The sequence below is a fragment of the Columba livia genome, chromosome 2, assembly GCF_036013475.1.
Source record: "Columba livia isolate bColLiv1 breed racing homer chromosome 2, bColLiv1.pat.W.v2, whole genome shotgun sequence".
Taxonomy (NCBI): domain Eukaryota; kingdom Metazoa; phylum Chordata; class Aves; order Columbiformes; family Columbidae; genus Columba; species Columba livia.
The window spans coordinates 61,511,504-61,538,629 of NC_088603.1; the positions used below are offsets into that span (position 1 = coordinate 61,511,504).

Sequence of the window (27,126 nt, forward strand, 5' to 3'; positions counted from 1 at the left end):
TTTTCTTTGCATGTAGAGTATATTAACAATAGAAATTCAAAACAATTTTATATCACATTATATTACAAGGAACCCAAAGATGATGAAGTCAAATGGAATTTCATTCTATTGCATCTGGAACCTGAGACAGCAATCAGGAAATTATTTTAGGAACTCACTCATTTAGGAAACCTTCCTCATACCTCCTCCACACAGCAGTGATGCATATTTTTGGGACAAACTATTCATGGGTTTGGGGCAAAATGGGAGAGTAGTATTGTTAGATACTATAGATAGATTGTATTAAAAAGTTATAGCTAAGGTAATGCAATATATCATTTATGCTTTTAAATGAGACATAGCACCTAAGGCTTCTGCAGAGATGGATTTTAATTTGTCTTTAATGTGATTGATCTACTAATTTTACACCCAGGCTCCTGACACTCTAGCAGGTCCATCAGAACAAATTCAAGTTCTCACAGGTGCTATTAATATCCAATACAACTTCGGGCATGAAAGTAAGACAGCTTCTAATGGGAAGCATAATAAGCTGCAGGAAGAAGTTGTCTGGTATGCTGTAGATCTGCAAGCTCTTGGAGGTTAACCAGTTGCACAAACTACTGTTAGGGACAACTTAGCTAAAGTTAACCCTTTCCTGGAGAAGTTAACCCTTTCCTGTGTTCTGCACAACCTCTTGGGTTCTGTTCCAACTCTAGAGATTTATATTTAGAAACTTGACATCAAACTACTGGTAACTAAAAAGAACTGGTAATCAAAAAGAACTATTTACATGTATACTTGGACAACACTAAAATCATCTAGGAATTCCCCACAAAACTGACAACCCTTTAAGAATTCAGGATGTGTATGGATTCTTGACTCCTCCCTAAGGTGACAGAATTTTCTGCTAATGCTTTCTTCATTAAAAAGTCAAAGGCTGTTTGTGGTAAAACATAGAATTACAGATTAATATAACTGAATGAAACAGAATAATATTTGAGCTCCCCTTAATGTAAGAAATTAAAAACTTTTGTTGATTTTGCCAAACTTTTGTGTCTTAAATTGGACTTCAGGAAAACTTAAGAAACTTTCATCTGACCGAAATCATAACAACTCAAGTTGGAAAAAATTGTTAAACTGTTCGTTGTAGCGGATATTTAAAGGCTTATCAGGAGAGCTTCAGGGAACAGGTACAGGGTTTTTTTTTTAATACTAGGAACAAATAATCAATTCTCTTTTTCCATTTTTTTCCTCTAACTGGAGTTCTAAATGAGTAACTTCCTTGTATCTCAGCCTGAGAAATGAATCCCTTGCCTCCTGCTTTATATCAAGACAAGATTAGACACGATCACTTTTGGTCCCACACTTATCTTTTTACGGAAGTACAGGTACAGGTATGCCACAGATGTGTAAGCCGACAGGATAAGGTATGTCCTTTTTGATACCAAACTTAGCCAGTATTTTAACTTGCTTGTAGAAATTACTCTTCATTAAATATGCAAAATTTTTAGATGTAAACAAAGCATGTTTTCTAGAGAAAGGAAAATGTACTTTTTTCCCTCGTTAAACCTATGAAAAACCTGCCAAACTCTGAAATGCTCTAGTAACAAAATTATTTTTTGCTGTTCTTAACTGAATACTCACAATCTAATTTTCCCCTTCATACGCCATCTATTCTGAGTACACAATCAGTAAAATGAATTCATAGTACCACTAACCTTTGTTGTCTGCAGCTATAAATCCAAGAATGTTTTCATGCCGTAGCATAACTGTTTGATAAATTTCTGCTTCACGAAACCATGAGCGTTCCTCTCTTGAGGAAAAGATCTTCACAGCAACTTCTTCTCCTCTCCACTTCCCTCGCCAGACTTCTCCAAAGCGACCCTTACCAATGCTTTCTTGAAGTACTATAGTTCTTGCAATTGTTCTTTGCACAAGTAAAGGTAAACCTAAAAAATAGTTTTAGCATTAGCCTTAAACAGCACTAAGAAAATAAGGACTTAGGTACTAAATACAAGATCCATATTTGATAAGATATTTCTCTTAGAATGCACATAAACCCTCTTAAGATTTTAACAGCTGTTGTGAACTACTAGAAGCATGTAGGTAAGATGCTGCTTTCAACCTTATAGGCCAGCAATAAAAGCATTCAAAGTCATTATGCTACAAACTGTGTCTACACAGAAAACAAACTTCCTTTCAGTTTAGAATTTTGGCAGTTGTTGACCCATAAAGTTTTATTTTAATGATAAAAATAAACCATGAAGTGATCAGGATTGAGTTTTGTGGGGTTTTTTTTGTTGTTGCCTTAAAAAAAAAAAAAAAAATTAAAAATCTGCCCATAACTCCCCTGGCAAAGCAGTTCAAGAGCACTTTCACTACTGATTCACTTACTTGATTTATCACTAGATATGACTTGGTCTATTTCTAAGTTAAAGTGAAATCATGCTTATCAGCAACACTAACTGCTGAATGTTCACACTCATGCCCAAGTATGCCAGTAGCTTGCTAGTACTCTCAAGCCACAGTAAAACAGGAACACATCCCTGTAATGCAATCTCCCCATTTTACAGGCCATTCTTGTGCCCTTTACTATAGATATACTTGAGAAAAATGCTTACATTCATGAAGGCTTCACAGCTTCAGAACATCCACATGCTTCCAAACTCACTGCACCTCATAATTTGCTTCTGTAAGTTTACACAAGAACACTAACATCCCCCAAAGATTGTTTGTTTGTTTGTTTAGCTTGTCTGGTTTTTATTTGTAGGGTTTGTTGTTGGGTTTTGTTTTGTTAAGTCTTTATTTTATGTCTTTTCTGTTGTAACTGCAGGGCTTGTCACAGAATTCTGTAGTGATACTACAGTACAGGATGAATGCATCAGCCAGGTTATCTGCTCAGACTAAGCTCTCTTGGTATAAGATTATTTCATTTAAACACTTTATAAAATAATCTATTACTCCATAATCACTGTTTCAACAGCTGATAGAAGAACATCTGTATTTCCTTACATTATGGAAAATAAATCCCAACAAATAGCTCAAACAACTAGTTCTTATCCAATCTCTGGATATTCTTCGCTAATAACAGCACTAAAAGAACATCTGATATGGTCAGCAGCATTGTCATGCTTATGTCTCAGTCCGAGGAGCGCAAATTAAAACACTACAGCATTCAGAGGAGTTCCTCAAGACTTCCTGACTTGCAGGAATTTTCTGCATGATCTGTGCTGACAACATACCTACATGAAGAAAGGAAAGGAAAAAAAAGGCACCATACCCGTGACTTAATAATTGTCAGGTGCTACAATAATTCCTACTGAGAAAATTAAAGTTTTTGCTGTAATAGCTATCCTCAGGTCAATTGTGTTGTGTGCCCAAACCGTAAAGGCTCACCTGCGAAGCCTAACTTCCATTCTTTATGGACAGACTTTTGAAATGCAGAAAAGGCAAGACTAGAACAACCATACAACCAAACTCACACCTGAAAATATAAAATTAGACTTTGTTGGGCAGAGAAAGCATCCTCCTTAGCACTTATGTACTACTGCAAAATCCACTGACAAATGTTATATACAACTTGATTTTGTATACTTGAAATGGGTGATGTGCCTATTATTTTTTTCCTACAGCTGCTTCAGAAAACTGTTTGTATGTTTTCAGTTTCAGATGCACTGTTCTCAACTTGCTGTACCATTTAAAGACAATCCTCCTTGTTTAAAGAAGATGTCCCAGGATTATCAGCTAACCTCTAAACCAGGTGTGTCCAACTCACTTTCACCTAAAATTTGTAGCATTTATACAGTAATTTTAGCAGTAGTTACATTTATACAATCCTAAAATTTCGTTTGGCCCTTTGAAGGCAACCACGAGGCTGACGTGGCCCCCAGTGAAAATAAGTTGGACACACTTGGTCTAAACCTTCTAGACATTAAACATTACAAACGTCAAATCATCACATTAGCATGTCACAGTACAATAAAAACCCTGCTAACTGTGATCTAATCACCTTGCTCCTACGCTTTTTTTACAATATTTATAAGATTCAGCTTGCTTGTATTTTTTGCAACTGCGCTTTCCCTTACTACTGCTGCTGAACAAACCCAGAATATTCTAATCCATATTTATCTTACATACATAAGAATTCCTTACAGATGTTCTGTTGCAACTGCGCAGTCTCTTTTTGCTATAGAGGAAACATGGATCTCGAGCGATTGCTCTACTGTAAACCAGACTGCCTGAAAAGTTATCTAATTTATACCTGGAGCCTTCCATCATCTTCATATATCCATCCATCATCATCTTCGTAAGCATCCTCAAGCCTTCTGAGAGTTTAAACAAAAGAGTTCTTTTGCTTTTCCGTATCTTAACTGTATTCTGATTAGTTTGGACCAATGACTGTCCAATGCATAAGTTTGAATCTGATTTGGTTAATTTGGGAATTAAGGAATTAAGTTCTAAAGCACTAAATGTGGCCAACAAAAGCAGCTGCTCTTTATTCTTGTTCATAAGTTTCTGTCCATAATATTTCCCCTGAAGAGTAATAAAAAAACCCAACCGCATGAACTGTGAAAAAACTCATTCCCTTCAAGCATCTATGAACTGCAGATAAATTTTTAAGGAGTTTTACATTCACTTAAACTGACTCAACTTTACATTGATTTTTGTGACCCTTTGGATTTCTAAATACCAAGTTCCTGCTTAAAGTCACCTACCCATAATAACCAAATTTATCTCCCCTGTTTTTGGCAATTCTTCCTATTTCCTTCCAATTTAGTTACTCCGTCATTTTTGAGCTGGAAAGTAAAAGCTTGGCATCCCCATCTGTCTATAAAATACGTAGTTGATATTCAGAGTTTTGTATCATGATCTGAAAATCATTCTCAGCTACAGGAGACTTTAAAATCCTTCTCTTAGAAGCTTCAGCATATCTATTTTAGATGTTTCATCAATTCCTTTCATTAAACTTCTAGTGGTTTCAGGGCAATGTTAACAGAACTCAAGACTGAATAACTAACAACAGCTTACTATTCAGCATTGCAGAAAATGAATTCTATGTCCCCTTCGATCTGAACGGGGAGTTAAGTTTTAAAGTTTTGATCACTGCTCTGGTTTATATGCTTCTCTTCAGACAATGCTGTAATACAAAACTGTTACAATCTTTTTTATTTGACTATGAGCTCTTTTGGCCCTTCAGCATGAATTTAAGAGCAGAACATTTATTTTAGGTCACCAGATCAAATGCTTCCTTAGCTGTGCTTCTTAGGTCTGGATTTGCTTTGTTCTGTACATCTTTATCATGTCTCTTGCAACCTCTTGCACCAACAACATCCCTGTCACAGCTCAGTTTCTGAAAAGCTTAAGCACTATTTTAACTAGCAGCTCTGACTTTTCTCCCTTCAGTGACCCTGTTCCCCACCCCCAGTTTATTCCATAGATGTACAGTCTTCTCAAATTTAAATGTGCTGTACCAAAGTCTGGATTAAAATACATATTTCAATTAGATTCAAATGCTGCAGGCATACTTCAGGACACAAGAAAATTATCAGTTCAGGTACTAAGGCACCATGAATTTACATAGTCATTGACTGACTGGTTCTGAGACAAGTGACAGAAGTCATTGCAAATATATGCACTGCCAACAGTACAGAAAGTAAGTACTGTCATAATAAAAGGAAGTACAGAACACTAAATAATACTAATGCTTGTCTTACAAACAGCTGAACAACACAGAACTCACTGCTGCTGATGTTAAAGAAACATCCAATCTTCTTGCTTTACAGGGAACATGACTGTCTTTCAAGCATAAGAACAAACTGGTGAAGAGCTTTCCTTATGGGTAGGTCATGCAGCCACCAGTAACCAGTGCTCAAACACTATAGTAGGTCAGGTACTCTGGGAGTCAAGACCAGTGTGACTGTCCTGGAGCTCAGAAAACTAAGTAATTTCCCAGCATGTTGCTTTTAATTGAAGTGTAATTTGTAAATAGGCAAAGGCACCACAGGGAAGAAGGCCAGAAGGAAAATGAAGGAACGTTCCTGATAAGAAATGGAAAGACCAATTGACAGCTAAGTCTGAATTAACTTTATCATAGGCCTGACTTCTGATGTAAAAAAGTGTGGGAAAGAAACCATGTAGAAAGTGGCAGAAGTGCTGTGATTATCTACCGAGGTTAGAAGGCAAACTGTGAATCAGACAGCAAAACAAATATGACTAAATACAGATTCAGGGGAAGACTTCAAAGGCTTTCTTTCCTGGGTTTACTGAAGTGACAGCAGATAGCACATTGTGGATGACTACTTCTATATATATAAAATAAACACCTGCTCTTTTAAGGTTTATCTTGTTTTAAATTAGAACTTCTTTTCAGCCACCTTTAGGAAAAGTTTGTACCTGCAGACTTTAAGAGTTGTATGCTTCTAATAGTGTAACAATTATATATCACAACTTCCTGCATTTCAAAAAATGTATAACTCTGACTCTTCCATATTCTCTTACTAAGTCTCTTACTGCAGTATATCTACCCTAGAAAGAACATAAGTGGAGAAGTCCAGAATTTGCGTTTATCAAGTTCTAGCCCAATATGTTGGTAGTACTACTAATCACTTTCATTATTTTAGTTCTCTGTTAGCAAAAGAAAAAATTGAGGTAAACATAAGCTAATAATGCTCTATTTCTAACCAGAAAGCAACTTACCCTATCACAATCAAATCTTATTAAGACACAAAAAAGCTTTCTCAGTTGAAACATAACTGCCTACAGACTCAGTGCAACCTCACCAGTGAAGATATAACTAAAGATGAATTATTTTGACCTATACTCTAAACATGTTTACCAAGTTATGTTGATTTTACTTGATAGAGCTACAGGCTATTAAGTTTTACCAGTTACTGCCATTGTGAAAGAAATACAACCTAGATGGTTGGGGTTTGTTACTATCATTTTTTCCAATTTTGGATAAGAGAAAGCGGTGGGGAGACCTTATTGTGGTCTTTCGGTACTTAAAAGAAGCCTATAAGAAAGATGAGGACAGACTTTTCAGCAGGACCCGTTGCAATAAGACAAGGGGTAATGGTTTTAAACTAAAGGAGCAGAGATTCAGGCTGGACATGGATTTCAGAACATACATTTGCAAGTAGCAGGAATAATTTTCAGTATTAAAACTTTTTATATAGTAGAAGGCTGATAAGAGGTTACAGTACACAATCTGATGTCTCGCTGTTTAACATGAACCAGAGATTAATGAATTTATACAATTATCAGACACATCAACCCCTATTAAGTAATATTTCTGTGACACAGACCACCACAATTCTACAATTAACTATGGTAGGATTACAGCAGCAGAGACTATGTCTCATCTTCCCAGAGCAACATCTGTTGAAGTCAGAATTAAAACAATAATTCATGAAATCAAGGTACAGAAGTTCTTCAGACACGGTCTGCCTACTGCATCCATTCTATACCCATAGAAATGGCTACTTGCAACTGAGAACACATCTTCTGTAAGAAGAGAACTGGCTAATTAACTTGGAATTCAGAATATTCTTCACATACCAATAGCTACAGATATAAATTAATTTTCAGTTTAAAACCAAAGAAAAAACTTCAGAAATTATCTTAAAACCACAGAAGATGGTAATTTAGATATCCTGTGCAGAACAAAAAGGCCTTACAAATAGAGGAAACAAAACATTTACAATAGCTGACTGTGATATTCCTTGCAGACTGTGCTCTGAGAATGATGAGGAACAGTGACAGCAACTCAGTGTTTCTTTTACTTCTATATATTGGATCTTCACTGATAAGAAATGAATCTACATGGAAATAGCTACTGAATTAAAAGTGTAAGTAGGTTTGACTTTTTTTTTTTACATGATGCCTTACAAGCCCCTTAAGCACAGTAATTACAGCTAAAGTGTGACATTACCTGACCCAGATCCTGAAGTTGTCATATCATAAATTAAATCCTTTAAAGTAGTTCCTTCTGCTATAAAGGGACGATCCAATGAGGGATCTTCTTCACTTGGCACACGATGATGAATTACAGTACGATTATGACAAAGATAGAGAAGCAACATTAGTGAAATGCAGACAAAGCAGACAGGTCCAGCAATGACAGCAGCCAGTTCCACAGGTCCTAGATTAGAAGATGGTTTTCCTGGAGTAGGGCCTGACAATAAAAATAAAAGAAAACGGTAAAAATATTTCTTTCTATACAACTAAATTTATTGTCTTTTGCAGTGATCTTCATATTATTTCAATGTATTTACCAAAACTTCTGCACAGTAACATTTTCAAGAATCAAAAAAAGTATTAAAAGCAACTATGTGCTTACTCATAGTTTCCATTTAACTTGCATATAAGTCTTCAAAACTGGCCCTAACATCCTTCTCCAGAAAACTATATTTCCTGTTGCAAATATCTTGAAATTTTATTTGCATAATCTGAAGTGTACTTTAGGCCTTCAAAAATTCACCTACAACTTCAAAACTGAAATTTCCACTCTTATAGAATTTTCTGTTTAAAAAAATAATAATAATAATTAAAAAACCCCAAATATGCCAAAGCCCTTACCTGGTGTTGGAATTGGAAGTTCTATTTTATTGCAGTGGTCTCTGTCACAGCAATGAGGCACAGTAATGACACCGTCTCTGGAGGAAGGGGCACAAACAAACGGCCTGTCTCGGGGAATTAGATCAGTTTCTGCTATACACATACTATTGTGTATGACTTTGTCTGCAGTTCGTGTTACTGAGGCAAAACACAGCCCATCTGTCACACATGTAAAGTTGTCTTTTGTACACAGGTGGCAGTAACACTGTAATGCTGTATTGAGAAAAAAAAAAAACTATTAATATTAGTATTGGTACATGTTCTGAATAGAGAAAGAAACAGAAGTCCAAAACACTACAAGGCCTGTAATCTTTTTGGTTACATACATCCCTCTCTATTTAAATAATTGGCAATCTGATCCCAAATATACATTCAATCTCTAAGTCTTGATTTCAGAGTTGTACCCCTTTCTCTGAAAACACCTCCTTCCTGCAAGATTTTGAATCAAAACAAATAATTGCCAGTTATCCTCTACTGTTGCAGAAGAGACACGATAACGTTCTTAGGACTCACTACAAAAAGATAACTCATGTTTCAGAGTCACCAGGTGATAGATCAGTCAGAAAAAGGCAAGAAAAAAACCTCACCATGAATGGGACAGCAAAATTATTTGTTTAATAGGAAGATCATTGAAAAAATATTTAGAAGGTACACAAAATTAGAACTGGCACATGGGAAAGAAAGTAAAGCTTAACAGTACCACTTTTTGAAGATGAGATTTCCCACCCCTAACCCTCCCATCAGAGGAAAAAAAGGAGAAACAGAGTTTAACTATGAGAATATTTAACTGACAATTTCTTGTTTGTGTGCCTTTGGTAATTTACAGTTGAACAAATTACTTTTTAACCCATTAAAACCATTAAAAGCTTCTTAAAATAGTCACACATTACTTCTTTCAACTTTCTTAACAAGCAGGCCTTTATCTTGCTTCATCGTTACTTTGTTTCTATTTAAACAATATTCTTTGCTCTTCATAACTGCATACACATCTGAATGCCTACAGTAAGAAACAGATATTCAGTAAGATATATTTACTTTTAGTCACTGTACAGATGCCAAGTTACCTGAAGTGAGAAATGAGATTCGGGTTGACTTTGTTACATTCACTCATCTTTCTGATCTCCAGAATTTGTAGACACACATTGATACCTCTATCACTAAATAAAGTATTTGGTGTCTTACTTTCCCCATTAATTTTGTTTCCAGCTCTCCTTTGTTACAGGATTCCCAATGAGTGCAACTTGATACAATTTATACTTTTGTTCCAGTTTGATGCCATTATCTTCTAATGTCCTGCCAGGACACAGTATACTGTCACACACAAGTGAATGCTTTTCTCAGGACAAATATATCACTAAATCTGAAGCTACTCGCCCCATCCCTTAACAGCAGAAAACAATGCCTGTATATATCTGAATACGTAAACCTTCTAGCAATACAGGGTTGTGCTGCTCTCTAGTGGACACACTCTTAAAAAAAACCAAAAACACAACAAGCAAACAAACAAAACAAAAACCCCAAACCACACACACACAAAAACCCACAAACACACCAAAAAAACCTCAGCAACAACAAAAACCCAAACCAAACACAACAAAAAACATCAAAAATGCTTCAGCGCCCTTCCTACTCTTGCCACTTACAATTCCTCATGCCTTCCAACTCAACTGGCTAACAGCAGAATTTCCATATTTTACTAACAGGAAAACTAATTCAACTTCTTCAGCAATGATCCATACCAGGAGGAGAATAAATGGAATACACTTGCCCATGCCTCACTCTCCCATTTATCTACGTGTAAAAGAACAAAGACCAAACGAACACACTGTAGATGAAATTTAACATCAGTGAAATGAGATGTTAATGACCAACAGTAGTTAAATGACTTTGTTATAGTTGCCTGTATTTTGCTTTTGTAAACTGTATCCAAGATTCTCACCTTATCTTGAAATTTCACAGGTGGTATACAAGTTTTTATCTCTTAGTTTGAGAGTAGAGAACTGAAAATTAGTTCTGTTAGTTCTCAGTAAGTCCTAATCTTATCTTGAATGGATAGAATGTGTTGAAGATGCGCATCTAAGAAACCTGAGTATTTTACATGATTTCATAATGAATATAGGAATAGTGCGCATGTGCAGTGACAAAAGGTGAAAAGTACATGAGTGAAGAAGACTCCTTACTTCATCCTGAAGACCCCCTGAACGACCACCAGAGGATACTGCACATGCTTAGAGTAGTTCCAAGGTGTTGCAACTGATATTGTGAAATAATGATGTAATCTGATGAATATGCAATACATACGTTGTAACCCTAATGAATATGTATGTAACCAAATTGTATAAATGTAGTGGAGTTCGAATCAGTGGTCGAAGCTAATAGCACCCCTGCGGCAGGCAGTAGGTGTGGGGGGGAACCAGTCTATGTAAAAGTTCCATTTTCGCCAGGGGATTTAGTAATCTGAAAGCAATTGGCTGGTCCTTATCGGGAAAATCCAAATAAGGTTGCAATAATTAAGATGACAATTAAAATGCAGAATCCTGATTGGGATGATTTACAAGTGATTTTGGATACATTAATGGACTCTACAGAAAAATATATGGTTATACAGGTTGTGAGGGATAAAGTGAGAGAAGATATTCGGAATGGGAAAGTAGAGGGTAATGTTGATGAGAACTTTCCAAAAGAAGATCCCCGATGGAATTATAATACAGGAGGCGGGTTATGCCGTCTCCGGAGGTACCAGGATTAGTTATTGATTGGCGTTCAAACTGCTATGCTGAAGCAAATGAATTGGTCAAAAAATTATATAATGTGATGCAGGAAAAGAATGAGTCTCCCTCGGCCTTTTTAGAAAGATTAAAAGAAGCTGCCAAAATCGGGATGTAAAATTTTTAGTAGACACAGGGGCTACTTACTCTGTACTGAATTCCTTACAGGGAATTAGAAGCTAAATTAGGAATAGCATCTTTGATTGAGAAATTTTTGAAATGTGGAATTCTAGAAGTATGTGAATCAGAATATAATACTCCAATTTTTCCAGTAAAGAAACCTGATGGTAGCTATTGATTAGTCCAGGACTTACAGGCAATAAACCAGATCACTAAGGATATACATCCGGTAGTTGCAAATCCATATACCTTGTTAACATCTGTGAAAGAGGAATATAAATGGTTTACAGTCTCGAAGCTACAGAGGTAAGAGAGGGTAAAGAGAGGGGTTTCTGGTCGCGTTTTCGATTCCGCTACCCGGGAGTCCCCGGCAGCCCTTGCGGAACCGGCTGACGTGGCGCGGCCGTTACCACGGTGACGGGAGTCGCACCCCTCCCCCTTGCTTTGAAAAAGCCTCTGGGCGCTGGAAGGTGAACGTGCTTGTGAGGCAGGTGAGCACTACCCACACGGTGCTGCAGCAGCGACTGGGGCTGCTCGTGCAGTAGGGTTCAGAGGTTCTGTCACTCCTCGCTGTTAGACCTCTCACTTGTTGCTGGTGACACAGACTGGGGTGTGGCAGGGCAAGTAGACTAGACACAACTAGCTCTTGTAGGTGAGGTTGTCCGGGGTTACATTTTGTTTTCTTGTCCCCAATTTAACTAAGGGTAGCAATGGTTTCTAGAAAAAGGAAAGCTGTTGCTGCTGTTAATACAAAGAGTGTGTCTACACAGACACTACCTGCCAAGAAGGATGCAGCCACCCAGGCTTCTGGCTGCACAGAGTGTCTGTGCCTGGCATTAGTATCAGAGAATGGTATGGGAGGCACCTGTGTACGATGTGACCAGGTCAATGACTTACTGTGCCTAGTGGTGGAGCTTACGGAAGAGGTGGAGAGACTAAGGAGCATTAGGGAGAGTGAAGAAGAAATAGACTGGTGGGGTCAGGCTCTTTTGACTCCTAAGGGTGTGCAACAGGAGATGGCAAAGCCTTGTCCCTCCTGCCATAAGGCGGATACAGCAGATCTAATTGATGGGGGGGAATGGAAACAGGTCCCTGATCGGAGAGGTAAAAGAACCCTCTCTCGAACCCCATCACCACCCTTGGTGCCCCTAACAAATAGATATGAGGCCCTGAACCCTGAAAATCAGGCAGAGGACAGCCAAGAAGATCCACCTGGAGAGCCCTCTGGATGGACCTCATCAACAAAAAGAATCACAACTGCAGCTGTAAGAGGGAAAAAAAAAAAAAAAAAGAAGAGTGGTAGTAGTCAGCGACTCTCTTCTGAGGGGAACAGAGGGCCCTATATGTCGCCCAGACCCATCCCACAGGGAGGTCTGCTGCCTTCCTGGGGCCAGGGTGAGGGACATTAATAGAAGACTTCCGGAGCTGATTCAGCCCTCAGACTACTATCCCCTGTTAATAGTCCAAGCTGGCAGCAAGGACATCAACAGAAGAAGGATCAAGATAATTAAAAAGGACTTTAAAGCACTGGGTTGGTCAGTTCATGGGACGGAAGCACAAGTGATATTTGCCTCAGTTCCCGTGCTAGCTGGGATGGATGAGGAACTAAATAAAGAGAGGAACAGAAAAGCCCATCTCATCAACAGGTGGCTTAAGGATTGGTGTCACCGTCAAAATTTTGTTTTTTTTGACCATGGGGCAAGCTCCGTGGTACCCAGTCTTCTCAAATCAGATGGGCTTCATCCTTCTAGGGAGAGCAAGCGGACTATAGCCCATAAGTTGGCAGGGCTGATCAGGAGGGCTTTAAACTAGGTTTGAAGGGGGAAGGGATTGAAACTGGGCTCTCCAAAGATCAGCCTAAGGATGGAAAGCCCGAATTAAGAGGGAAATCAGCAGCGCACTTGAAGTGCATGTACACTAATGCATGCAGTATGGGCAACAAACAAGAGGAGCTGGAAGCCATCGTGCAGCAGGAAAGCTATGACATAGTTGCCATCACAGAAACATGGTGGGATGACTCATATTACTGGAGTGCTGCTATGTGTGGCTACAAGCTCTTCAGAAAAGATAGGCAGGGTAGGAGAGGTGGAGGGGTGGCTTTATATGTTAGAGAGCCACTCGACTCTGTTAAACTTGAGGTCAGCAGTGACAAGGTTGAGTGCCTGTGGACCAGAATCGGGGAATTCCAACAAGGCTGACATCCTCATAGGTGTCTGTTATAGACCGCCCAACCAGGACGATGAAGGAGATGAATTATTCTACAAGCAGCTGGCAGACGTCTCAAAATCGACGGCCCTTGTTCTTGTGGGTGACTTTAACCTGCCAGATATCTGCTGGGAGCTCAATACTGCACAGAAGAGGCAGTCTAGGAAGTTCCTAGAGTGTATAGAGGACAATTTCCTTCATCAGCTGGTAAATGAGCCCACCAGGGGCAAGACCCCGCTAGACCTACTGTTTACAAACAGAGAAGGGCTGGTGGGAGATGTAGTGGTTGGAGACCGCCTGGGGCATAGCGACCATGAAATAATAGAATTTTCAATACTCAGAGATGCAGGGAGAACCATTAACAAAACCTCTACGCTGGACTTCCGGAGGGCAGATTTTTGCCTATTCAGAAGTCTAGTTCAGAGCATACCCTGGGAAACAATGCTTAAAAACAAGGGGGCCCAGGAGGATTGGACATGCTTCAAGCAGGTGGTTTTGAGTGCACAGGAACAGGCTATACCAGTGTGCCGAAAGGCTAGCCGGCGGGGAAGACAACCGGCTTGGCTAAACAGGGAGATTCTGAATGAAATCAGAAATAAAAAGAGACTTTACAGACTGTGGAAAAAAGGGCTGGCTACTTATGAAGAATTTATGGAAATAGCTAGATTATGCAGAAAAAGAAAATCAGGGAAACAAAAGTGCAATTTGAAGTTAATTTGGCCAATTCTGTCAGGGATAATAAAAAGTCCTTCTTCAAATATGTTAATAACAAAAGGAGAGGCAAGGAAAACCTCCATTCTCTGTTGCACTCTGAGGGAAATATAGTTAACAAAGATGAGGAGAAAGCTGAGGTACTTAATACCTACTTTGCCTCAGTTTTTACCAGTAAGACAGGTGGCCCTCAGGACAACTCATCTCTGGAGGTGGTTGACAGAGATAGGAAGCCAAATAGGCCCCTTGTATTCCAGGAGGAAATAGTTGGTGATCTACTGAGCCATCTGGATCCTCACAAGTCTATGGGGCCAGATGAGATCCATCCTAGGGTGATGAGGGAGCTAGCAGAAGAACTTGCCAAGCCGCTCTCCGTCATCTTCCAACAGTCCTGGCTCACTGGGGAGGTCCCATATGATTGGAAATTGGCCAATGTTACCCCAGTCCACAAAAAGGGCTGCAGAGCTGACCCTGGCAACTACAGGCCTGTCAGACTGACCTCGGTGCCTGGCAGGGTTATGGAGCAGATCATCCTGAATGGAATCACACAGCACCTTCAGGATGGACAAGGGATCAGACCCAGCCAGCATGGGTTTAGGAGGGGCAGGTCCTGTCTGATCAACCTGATCTCCTTTTATGATCAGGTGACCCAGCTGATGGACGAGGGGAAAGCCGTGGATGTGGTGTATCTGGACTTCAGCAAGGCCTTTGACACTGTCTCCCATAATATACTCTTGCAAAAGCTGGTAGCCCATGGCTTGGACAAATGTACTCTCTGCTGGGTTAGGAACTGGCTGGAGGGCCGGGCCCAGAGAGTGCTGGTGAATGGGGCTGCATCTAGCTGGCAGCCAGTCACTAGTGGTGTCCCCCAGGGGCCAGTGTTGGGTCCCAGTCCTGTTTAACATCTTTATTGATGATTTAGATGAGGGGATTGAGACCATCATCAGCAAATTTGCTGATGACACCAAGTTGGGAGGGAGTGTCGACCTGCTGGAAGGCAGGAGGGCTCTGCAGCGGGATCTGGATAGACTGGAAAAATGGGCTGATTCCAATGGGATGAAGTTCAATAAGGCCAAGTGCCGGGTGCTGCACTTTGGTCACAACAACCCCCTGCAGCACTAAAGGCTGGGCACAGAGTGGCTGGAGAGCAGTCAGACAGAAAGGGACCTGGGGGTACTAATTGACAGGAAGCTCAACATGAGCCAACAGTGTGCCCAGGCGGCCAAGAAGGCCAACGGTATCCTGTCCTGTATCAAAAATAGCGTGGTCAGCAGGACAAGGGAAGTGATCCTTCCCCTGTACTCTGCATTGGTGAGGCCACACCTGGAGTATTGTGTTCAGTTCTGGGCCCCTCAGTTCAGGAAAGACATTGAAGTGCTGGAGCGGGTCCAGAGAAGAGCAACACGACTGGTGAAGGGACTTGAACATAAGACCTATGAGGAGAGGCTGAGGGAGCTGGGGTTGTTTAGTCTAGAGAAGAGGAGGCTTAGAGGTGACCTCATCACTCTCTATAACTACCTGAAGGGAGTTTATAGCCAGGTGGGGATTGGTCTCTTCTCCCAGGCAGTTAGCAATAGGACAAGGGGGCATGGGCTTAAACTCTGCCAGGGGAAATTTAGGCTGGATATTAGAAAGAAATTCTTTACAGAGAGAGTGGTCAGGCATTGGAATGGCCTGCCCAGGGAGGTAGTGGACTCGCCGTCCCTAGAGGTTTTTAAACTGAGATTGGACATGGCACTTAGTGCCATGATCTAGTAAACGGACTAGAGTTGGACCAAGGGTTGGACTCGATGATCTCTGAGGTCTTTTCCAACCCAGTCGATTCTGTGATTCTGGAATTTAAAAGATTCTTTCTTCTGCATACCCCTCGACCAGGAAAGTTATTTGCTTTTGAGTGGGAAAATCCACACAACGGAAGAAAGACCCAATTAACCTGGACACGCCTTCCACAAGGATTAAAGAATAGTCCAACTATCTTTGGGAATCAACTAGCCAAAGAGCTCGAGGAGTGAACTACAAGAGGCCATATCGGCATATCGGAATTCTCCGACAATGGTATTTGTTGCTGCAATATGTGGATGATATTCTGATTGCTGCTGAGACCCAAGAACTCTGCATCCAGGTAACAATTGAAATATTGAATCAATTAGAAATGAATGGATATAAAGTGTCAAAAAATAAAGCTCAGATTGCATCCATGACTGTGATCTATCTAGGATGCAAGCTTTCTCAAGAACAGCAAAGACTAGGTATACACCGTGTGCACGCTATCTGTGCTATCTCAGAACCACGAAACTTACATGAATTAAGATCTTTTCTAGGAATGACAGGATGGTGCAGGCTCTGGATCATGGACTATGGACTTATTGCCAAACCTTTATATGAGGCGCAGAAGAATAAGACCTTAGTGTGGGGAAAGCCGCAACAAGAAGCTTTCCAAGAAAAAAAAAAAAAGTTGAAACAAGCTTTAATAAAAGCACCTGCTTTGGGCCTACCTGACTTAAGTAAAGACTTTCAGTTATTCGTACATGAACAACAGAGACTTGCCTTAGGAGTATTAACCTAACAGCTGGGATCCTGGAAGAGGCCCGTAGGTTATTTCTCTAAACAACCTGATCCGGTAAGTGCTGGATGGCCAGCGTGCTTGCGGGCGGTGGCTGCTACTGTGATATTAATTCAGGAAGTTCAAAAATTGACCATGGAGAAAAAGATTGAAGTATTTGTATCCCACATGGTGACTACAGTATTGGAACAAAAAGGGGGCCATTGGCTTTCCCCAAGCAGAACGATGAAATAACATAATTTTGTTCTGTCAGGATCGCTTGATATTTTAAAACAACTAACCTAATGAATCCAGCTGTGTTTTTAAATGCAGAAACTGAAGAAGAGGATTTGGAACATGATTGTGTGTGGAGATCATCGAATACACCCATGCAAGTCATCCTGATCTGAAGGATACCCCATTGGAAGAGATGGATTGGGAACTTTTTACTGATGGCAGTAGTCTTGTGGAAAGCGGAGTGCGGTACGCAGGATATGTGATTACTACTGTCAAAACAGTAATCAAAGCCAAATCCCTATCACCAAACACATCAGCACAGAAAGCTGAGTTGATAGCCCTAACTAGGGCATTGGAGCCCAGTGAGGACAAAAGGGTCAATATTTGGACTGATTCAAAATATGTATTTGGAGTTGTTCATGTGCATGGAGCTCTTTGGAAAGAGCGTGGACTACTTTCCTCTCAAGGAACAAACATCAAGTACCAGAAGGAAATATTAAACTTGATTAATGCCGTTCAAAAGCCATCACGAGTCGCCAGAGTGGAACATCGAAAATTATTGAAGGAAATCGGCTCGCCGATCAGACAGCTCGATCAGTAGCACGACAAGTTTGGACAATGGTGGGTCTTGTCTCCCAGAAGGTAAGAGCAATTGATTTATTACCTTCCAAGCTACCTAAATATTCTAGAGAAGACGAGAAATTGGCAGGTCTGGTAAAAGCCAGCAAGGATAGTTCTGGGTGGTGTGTAACCACCAATGGACAAATTGTGGTGCCAATTACTATCACAAGAGGAATACTCCAGACGGAACACCAGAAGTGTCATTGGGGTGCAGAAGCATTGGTTACATATCTGAGAAAATGGATTATCTCAGTCCAGATGTTAACAATGGCAAAGTCTATTACGGCTAAGTGTGAAATTTGCTTGAAAAATAATCCTTTAGTAAAAAGAAAAATAGAAATGGGGAAAATTAAGACAGGCATACAACCCGGAGATTACTGGCAAATAGATTATGCAGAACTCCCCAGAACTCGAGGGCTCAGATATCTACTAGTTGGGGTAGATACCTTTTCAGGATGGCCGGAAGCTTTCCCTTGTCACACCAACCAGGCGAAAGAAACTGTAAAATGGTTACTAAAGGAAACAATCCCTAGATTTGGGGTACCACTGGGAATATCATCTGATAGGGGACCACACTTTGTTGCACAGGTAGTAAAAGAAGTTAGCGGATGTTTGGGAATTAAATGGGAATTACATACCCCATGGAGACCCCAGTCTAGTGGACAGGTGGAGAAAATGAATCAAACCCTAAAAAGGCAAATTAGCAAGATTTGTCAGGAAGCAAAAATTCAATGGCCTCAAGCCTTATCAATAGCATTGTTGCATATTAGGATTAAACCTAGGAGCGGATTGTCAGTAAGTCCATACAAAATTTTGTATGGCAAACCATATGAAGCACCCAATCCAAATCCGAGTGTACATGTAAAGGGTAATCAGGATCTATATAATTATGTGTTATCTCTTGGCAGAACACTGAATCGACTCAGATCTGCACTAGTGTGGAATCGCCCGCTGGCGCTTGAGAATCCAGTACATGGTATAGAACCTGGAGACATGGTGTATATAAGGACCTGGAACGAAGAACCCTTAAAAGAACGTTGGGACGGACCCTATCAGGTGCTCTTAACCACATTTACTGCAATTAAGGTCGTCGGAATAGACTCCTGGATACATTACACCCGAGTGAAGAGAGTCCCAAGGGTATGGCAATCACAAATAGTAGGTCCTACCACGCTTAAGATTACACCGCAGGATGTCTAATTTTTGTTATTGTATCGTGTTCTTGGTAGCATATATACCTAGATTGCTTGCTCTCGTGGAAGTACCCCTTAAAGGAGGAACACGTGGTGTCTGAGGAAGAAAGTGCCACTCTAGTCTACAAAGTCACTGGGGAACAATTGGGTAAGGTCACAAAGAGCTATAGGAGATGGTGAAGATGTGGAGATGCCACAAGTAGTGCAGAGTGTACAGAATCAGGCAGAGAATCTGATGACAGGACTAATTCGAGACTTTGCACTGACCCAAAATACCAGTAGCATCACTGCTTGCCTTCCCATCCCAAAAATCAGCCAAAGACCCAGTACAGTGGGGAATGATATCTATGACCTTACCAGAAATAAACAAAACTGGTAAGATAGTGTGCGAGTCACATACTAAAATAGAGCAAGTGCCAGCTGAAAAATGGGTAAAAACAGGACCCGAACCAGTGGAATTTAGAGGAAAGATAGTTCTCAAAGAAAGTTGTACCAAAAAGACAGTATATGAAAAGGTTGAGCGAGCCTATTGGGAATGCAAGGATCAGGACGATCGAAATATAACTGCATCATGGAGTAACATGTGGACATTGAGTATTATACAACAACATCAGTATAGTGAAGCATGCCCATGGTGTATATGGTGGTCCAATGTAACAAGAGGAAAGACAGTACCATAGTGGAATTGCTCATGGGTAATAACCTGCCAGACAAATGTGAAAGAGATACCTTTATCCACCGTTAAAGTTGCAGTGATTGCAGGTTGCATCTGTCAAACAATTGGATCTGAATGAAGCAACCAAAATAGGCATTGATGGAGATAAAATTGATTGCAGTGGTGTTATCGAAAGTGTGGAACATTTAGTTTGGGCCCTAAGTGATGGGACCTGGACAACACATTTACCAATAGCAGGACCTGGGAGGGAAATTACTTTAGGGCTACCAACTCTATGTCTCATTTGGAAAAGGTCACCCTTGAAGAATAGGTAAGAACTTCTACAAGTTAGGCACAAGAGAGAGATAGATGAAGATGATGTGTGGCACGAACCACCAAGTAGTGTTAAACTCGGCTGGGCACTAGAATCCTTCTTTGCACCAATTGCAGCCTATAGAAACAGAGAAATGATTGACAAATTAATTGGGCAGATGGAACGATTGGCAAGGATAACTAAGAAAGGTTTTCGAGATTTTAATATACAATTGCAAGCTACTACCAGAATGACTCTGCAGAACAGAATGGCACTTGACATAATGTTGCTAAAAGAACATGGCGTTTGTGGATATTTAAAAGACAGGATTGATCATTGTTGCATTCATGTCCCGAATGTAACTCTTGAGGTGGAGAAAGATATCTCCCAACTAACCCAAACGGAAGAGGAACTGCAAAAGGAAAAACAAGATGCAGAACAGAACTGGATTGGAGCTTTACTAAGTAAATTTGATCTGAATGTGGGGGATGGATACATTCGTTATTGGAAAACTTCTTTTTACTTGTAGTATTAGTTGCTCTTCTCTTTTTGCTGTATGCTTGTATTAAGCGCCTAATAAGTCGAACAAACGCCAGGAATGATCGTATTTTTACTGTTCTGAGCAGAAATCATACTAACCCTCTTTTTGATAACCCTCCAGCTTCTGAAGGAACGCAACGCACGCGGCCATAATTAAAAGTAATCAATGATCAACTACAATCATGAAGTGAAAATGCATTGTCTAGGAATAGAAAAGCATTTTCAAAGGGGGGAAATGTTATAGTTGGCTGTATTTTGCTTTTGTAAACTGTATCCAAGATTCTCACCTTATCTTGAAATTTCACAGGTGGTATACAAGTTTTTATCTCTTAGTTTGAGAGTAGAGAACTGAAAATTAGTTCTGCTAGTTCTCAGTAAGTCCTAATCTTATCTTGAACGGATAGAATGTGTTGAAGATGCGCATCTAAGAAACCTGAGTATTTTACATGATTTTATAATGAATATAGGAATAGTGTGCATGTGCAGTGACAAAAGGCGAAAAGTACATGAGTGAAGAAGACTCCTTACTTCATCCTGAAGACCCCCTGAACGACCACCAGAGGATACTGCACATGCTTAGAGTAGTTCCAAGGTGTTGCAACTGATATTGTGAAATAATGATGTAATCTGATGAATATGCAATACATACGTTGTAACCCTAATGAATATGTATGTAACCAAATTGTATAAATGTAGTGGAGTTCGAATCAGTGGTTGAAGCCAGCTTTGGGTGCGAACCCCTGGTTTCCCAGCTCTGAAATAAAAGTACCGCATATAACTACGTCCATGGTTATGTGTTCTCTTTGCTAACAACTTCATTCCTATAGGAAGTGTTTTCACTTATAAACAATCTCAAAGGAAAAGGAAAAGAAAAAAAAAAAAAAAATCATACTGTTGAAAAAAAATCATACTCTTGAAGACAGATATTTTTGCTTTGTGTCCAAGTAGTCCATGCTCTACTCAGACAAGAACTACAGTAATTTTAAGAACACAGACAGAAACCAGTCAGGTCTCCAAGTTCACTTATATGAATACATGCCTTTCTAGAAGGGGACAATGACAGTATGCAATGAGAGAATGACAACTCTGATGTAAGCTGATCTTCCAGAGCCAGTAATATCTTTCAGGTATAAAGCATTCTAATAAATCTACTATCGCAAAAAGCTCCTTTAAAACTACTACACTCAAAGAGGAGAAAAAAAAAAAAAAAAAAAAAAGAAGTTTTCACTCAATTCTTACTCCAAATTTTCCATGGCACAGAATTTTTTTAAGTAACACAATGGTGTTTGGATGGAACTACTAGCATAAAGCTCAACTACCAAGTAATGAAAGGTCATGTCTGTTCAAGAGATGAGTGTTGGGAATTGAAAGTACCAACAAATGCACTGAAGGTTATATAGACAACCAGAGACAAACTCAAGAACAGAAACTGCATCACCATAGTGATTTTGTGCCTTCTGTATTGCATTTACTCACTGCGCCATGACCATTCTACATAATCATTCTTGCTTTATGTGACTGACTACCAAAACAGAAAACAATGAGACAATGCAGTTATAAAAGCATGTGTGCGTATTATGGCACATACATCACAGAAGTTATCAACAGCATACTTCTCATACCTCAATCTGATTTAATAATAGACTATCCTCTCGTGTTGAACACAATTACTGAGTTAATTTCTCAGGCTCAGACTCTCAGTTCAACAGTTTTGTGTTTCTGTCAAAAAGTCTCTCTTCCATGGTGTTGCAGCCTGTAAAGCCCACAGTGAGGCTAAACAAGCTGGCAACATAAATGAGACACTGAAACTACACAGCTTGACAAGACTTAAAATAAGCTGGTTCCCAAGCACTAAGATATTAATGCTATATACAAAACGTGAACAGAGAATTAAGTACTTCCTGTCCACTTCTAGAAGTCTATACCATTAGGTACCTATCAAAACAGTCCTTTTTATATCTGTTGCCTTTCTGAAGTCAGAAAATTCCACAAAGACTTTATATTTAGAATTGCACAAAACCCTATGAATCACCATACGGTATTTGCTAACATCTTGCAGAACTACTTTAGCTAGACAACAATTTAGCACAGAACACCACCTTCAGCCAAAGATTTTCTAGTTGGAAACAATATGTTGAAATACAGTATTTCAAAGGATGCTTGTAAAATGTATTACTGCAGTTAAAACTTCTGAGATGCTCTAAAAAAAATACCCAGACCCACATCTCATGAGTAATAAAAAATTTTATATTAATACTTTTATTTAATCGTATATTTTTGGTTTACAAATCTAAAAAGGAGAAATAGTCCCACGCCCCCAGCAGCAGCACTATGATGAAGAAGAAACTCCACATCCTTCCCTCATGACACTACAACTCTTCTCCTACGGAAAATACAAGTGACACCTTGAAACAAAAATCTCATCAGAACAACAAGCAGGACTTTTGGTTCTATGAGATCGTGTAATAAAATTTGCCAGAAGAAAGAAAAGCATAATACAGAAAGGTGCTGTCAGCTTCCTGTTCTCTTTCAGGCAGTCCCCTCAAACAACACACCTGACTCATCTCTGAACTCTTGCAGCTCAAGATACAAAAATGTTTAGGTCTTACAACATCTGGGACATGGGTTCATTTTTTTTTTTAACCACAATACTTCATGACCTTCACTAACTCATTTTTTTTCACAAAGGCACTAATTAACTTTAACTTATAAAATAACAGCATTATATACCAAGTTTTCAGGACAACTTTCACATTTAATCTATCTTTGTTAAGCAAAACTTCCACTGAAAACAGCAGGTTTTGGTATCCAAAGTGATGTACTCAAGAAAACAGACAAATCCTCAACTTGCAAGTAATAATAAAGCCTTGTGGAAAAATCCTGGCTTCAAAAAAAAAAAAAAAAAAAAAAAAAAATCAATATTGTATCCTCCATAGTGCAGGTACCAAATGGCACCATCAGGTTTTTTTGCACATCATCCGTAAAGCTACTCACAGACACGTTCACACCTCTTACAGTAAGATGCAGTCGAAGTTTGTTTCTGGTATCTTTCATAGAAGAGTATGCTTTAGAAAAGCAAAAGAAAGTTAAAATTAAAACCCTAGGTTATAATTTTACTCATATTATTTAAAAAAATATCTCCTTCATTTGTATTTTTCAATTCATTTCAGCATACGAACCAGATTTTCATCTTTATTTGCAATTAGAAGCAACTATGTGAATGCAAAAGTTTCCACGAGATGACTCCCCAAAATTCCAGAGAGACCAAACAAAGATTATGGCTCACACAGTAAAACAAAAATTCAGACTCTGTCTTACAAATTAGGGTTGTTCTACTGTTCAGCTAGCTGCTGCGATTCATAACATGGCTGATCTGCTTATAAACCATATCATAAGACAATTCATTCACACAATAACCTAGTATATTGTAGAATGCAGCATCAGAAGCAACCAGAAAATGCCTAACTTTTGTCAACTCATGCTAAGAATACTAAATAACAGCAGCCAAATCATACCTTGAACTTCTTTGTCAACTTAAACCACAATGTTCAGGCAAACTAACCCCTCTGCCAGTGCCAGAATTTGTCTATGATCAAGAACCCTGGACGCTCCCCTATTCCCTTGGACTAATTTTTTTTTTTTTTTTTTTTTTTTTTTTTTTTTTTTTTTTTTAAACAAAATGTAGCACCCCACCACTTCCATCCTTAAGCTTTTATATGAAAGTCTATTGCCTTGTTTTCACTTTTAGACCTTAATTTCATGGCTGAGATTAAGTGAAAACTGTTGATTGGTTAGAGGCATTAAAGGAAAAAGTTCAAAGCTCAAATCAAGGTAAAATTTCCTTCTGCATCTAAATTGGATGTGTTACATAAGAAAGCTTTAAATTATTAAAGCCTGCTGCATTATTTCAAGAACACATGAACCACCATGAGAAACTTAAGCTTACTTCATTCTTTCCACATCAAAGACTCTCCACCTTCAATAAGAATATGGGCAGTTAACACAGCATTTTAGTATAGCAAGTTATGTTTTCTTTAAGTAATGCTTGCTTTACAGCACAAATCTTAGATAGAATTATGAACAACATGAGGTTGGACTAGATAACCTCTGAAGGTCTCTTCAAACTCAAAGTATTATGCAATTCTATGGCAAAAATGCAGATCAAGGGACGTCTTAAGGTTGTAATTGAACTTCTGGTGCTTCTTCACTTCCTCTTCAAGACCCAAAGCAACAAACAATCCACCAACAGAAGAATTTAGGAAGTGGACTGACTAAAAAAATGGGGATTTTGTGTATCTGTCATGATCATCTAACTTACTACAGCTGAAACTGAAACCTAAAACAACTAAAATAGAGTGTCTATAACATTTGTATACCTCATCAGGACATGTGGTCCAAACTCCTAACCGAAGAACAAAACAGGCTACTAAGAACTCCTGTGATGTGTGAAACATCAGCTCTGCAACAGGACAGGTCTGATACTACAGCTCTCTTACAAGAGAGCACAGGCACAAGAAAGCTAGAGGTACCAGACCTTTTTACTGTACAATATTCACCAAAGATTTTACTCCTCCCCAGTTTGGACCCCACAGAGCACACAGGTTAGTTGCTTGTCTGTAACTGAAAGATCACCCACCCAAACCGCCGCGACACTCGCTTATAGAACAGACGCTCCCAGCACACAACGATGTGGCATGTAACAGACCCAATGCATCTGATGTGGGAGTTAAGGTAGTCTTTTACCTTCACTACGTGGAACATTCAACACGTATCTACAACAGTTGTCGCCGCTTGTGTCTCCTCCCCCGCGGCACTGTTTGTAAGGGGAGCCCCCACGGCACGGCGGCTTTTCCCAGGTACGGCGCCGAAGCCGGCGCAGCCCAGGCGCGGGCAAGCACCCACCCCGGGAGGCTGTCTGGTTCTCATGGGCTCCTCTGCGCGCATGGAGAGAGGAAGAAGGGTGCTCCGCCACCGATAACCAAGTTGCCTTCGCGGGACACGGCCGCTCATACCCGCGTGGAAAAACGAGGGTCGCCGCCAGGCTCAGGGAGCTTGGAAGTTACGCCGGGCAGATGCCACCCGAGGCGCTGCTCCGAGGGGGCAAGGTAGCGACGGGTGTCAAGGGGAGCCGCCACGGGTTCCGCGTCCACCCCTCACCACGACCCAGCACTGGCCGACGCCGCTCCGCCTCCTCCGGCCGCACCACGTCTGCCCCGCGCTACGGCCCCTCCCGCGGAGCCGCTGCTGCGCTCCGCCAACAAAGGGACGAGCAGTCCCCGGACACCGGGGAAGGGGGGAGGTGAGGGGGAAAGGCGACTCCGCCCCAGCCGGCCCCTCCGCCATGTTGTTGAAAGGAATCAACGGGGACCCGCCGCCCCCCCGCCGCTCTCCTCCCCACTCCCTAGGCACCACCTCACCTGCTCCCTCCCCTCCCTCACCAGACACGCATGCACTCACCGGCCGCCCCGGGAAAGAGCAGTGCGGCCACCGCCAGATAGAACAGGGCCCAGGGACGCCAGGTGGCCGCTACCGCCATGGTCCAGTCCCGGAACCGTAGAGCCAGAGTGCGCGCCAGGTTTCCGCCTTGCGAATCCCCTCCTTGCCCCTCCCCCCGAGAAAGAAACACAGAGACGCTCACGCCGCCTGCACCTCCCTAGCTCGCTCCTAACGCTAATGTAACTGACGCAGCGGCGCCGCCTGATTGGCCGTTCAGCCCCGCTCCTCTCCCGCCCCGCCCCCGAACCCGGCAGCTGCGGAGAACCCCAACAACGACAGACGTCTGGAAGGCGCAACTGGCGCGGCCAAGGGGCGGAGCCGGGACGTGATTGGCGGCTGGCGGACGGTGCCTCTTCGCTAGGCCGGCGGGGACGGTGTCGGGAAGGGTGGGTCCTGGCGGGGGCCGAGCCGGCCGTGGCGGCGTTGCTCGGCTAGGCGCTTGGATGGCGGGAGGCGCTGTCGGCAGCAGCCGTGGCTGCTGAAACGGGGGCGAACCGGCTTCCAGTGCGTCTGGGCGGCGGGGCAACCCCGGGTGTGTGGTGGAAGCGTAGCGGCGGCTCTCGCCAGCAGCGGGGGAGAACCGTCCCGGCCAGCGCTCCTGGCCTCTCGGACTCTGTGAGGTGCGGGGCCGTGGTGGCAGCGACGCCGCTGGAGGCAGATGCAGGAGGAGTCAGGCAGCCCTCAGGTTGTCTCGGGAGAGGAGGAAAAGCGACAGTAGCTAGGGAATGACTCCTCTTTGGAGACTGTGCGAATGGGACCCGCAGTGGGAGAAGCGCGCGGAGCCCTTTCGTTGCTCACTGCCACGGTCACTTTTCTAACGCGGGTTGTGGAACGGGTTGTACATGTAGCGCCCAAGCGCTCGGAGAGCTTATTCACTGCTAACATAACAGCTGGCGAACGCATGAGAGCTCAGCGTTCGTGCAGCTAGTCCGACAGCCTGCTTCGCAATTGGGGAGCAAAGGGACTGTCCTCCCGCAGCACGAGGAGCTACAGGGGAGAACCTAGAAGTTTTAGTACTGTGCGAGAAAAAAACGATGCTGGTCCCCCTGTGCAGCTTCTGTCTTATTCCACAGTCTGCGCATTCACAGTGCATAACTGGAGGAGTTAATTCTGAATCAGAAACGAACTTT

General features: G+C 41.3%; 1 protein-coding gene across 5 annotated transcripts in view; it reads right to left on the reverse strand.

The window, feature by feature from the left end:
• TGFBR1 (transforming growth factor beta receptor 1) overlaps positions 1–26,309 on the reverse strand; it is a 45,720-nt gene extending 19,411 nt beyond the window's left edge. Inside the window, exons 1-5 of one of the 5 annotated variants that reach the window (XM_021298019.2) lie at positions 25,958–26,277; positions 9,660–9,888; positions 8,557–8,808; positions 7,910–8,152; positions 1,698–1,928 (exon numbers count right to left, since the gene is read on the reverse strand). In XM_021298019.2, coding sequence (XP_021153694.1) covers positions 1,698–1,928; positions 7,910–8,152; positions 8,557–8,698 — 616 coding nt within the window. In that variant the 5' untranslated portion in view covers positions 8,699–8,808; positions 9,660–9,888; positions 25,958–26,277. Of the gene's footprint in view, positions 1–1,697; positions 1,929–7,909; positions 8,153–8,556; positions 8,809–9,659; positions 9,889–25,243; positions 25,766–25,957 lie in introns of those variants that run through there. The other 4 variants (XM_005510176.3, XM_065052207.1, XM_065052205.1 and 1 more) reach the window with 4 other exon arrangements.
• Positions 26,310–27,126: the final 817 nt, after the last annotated feature.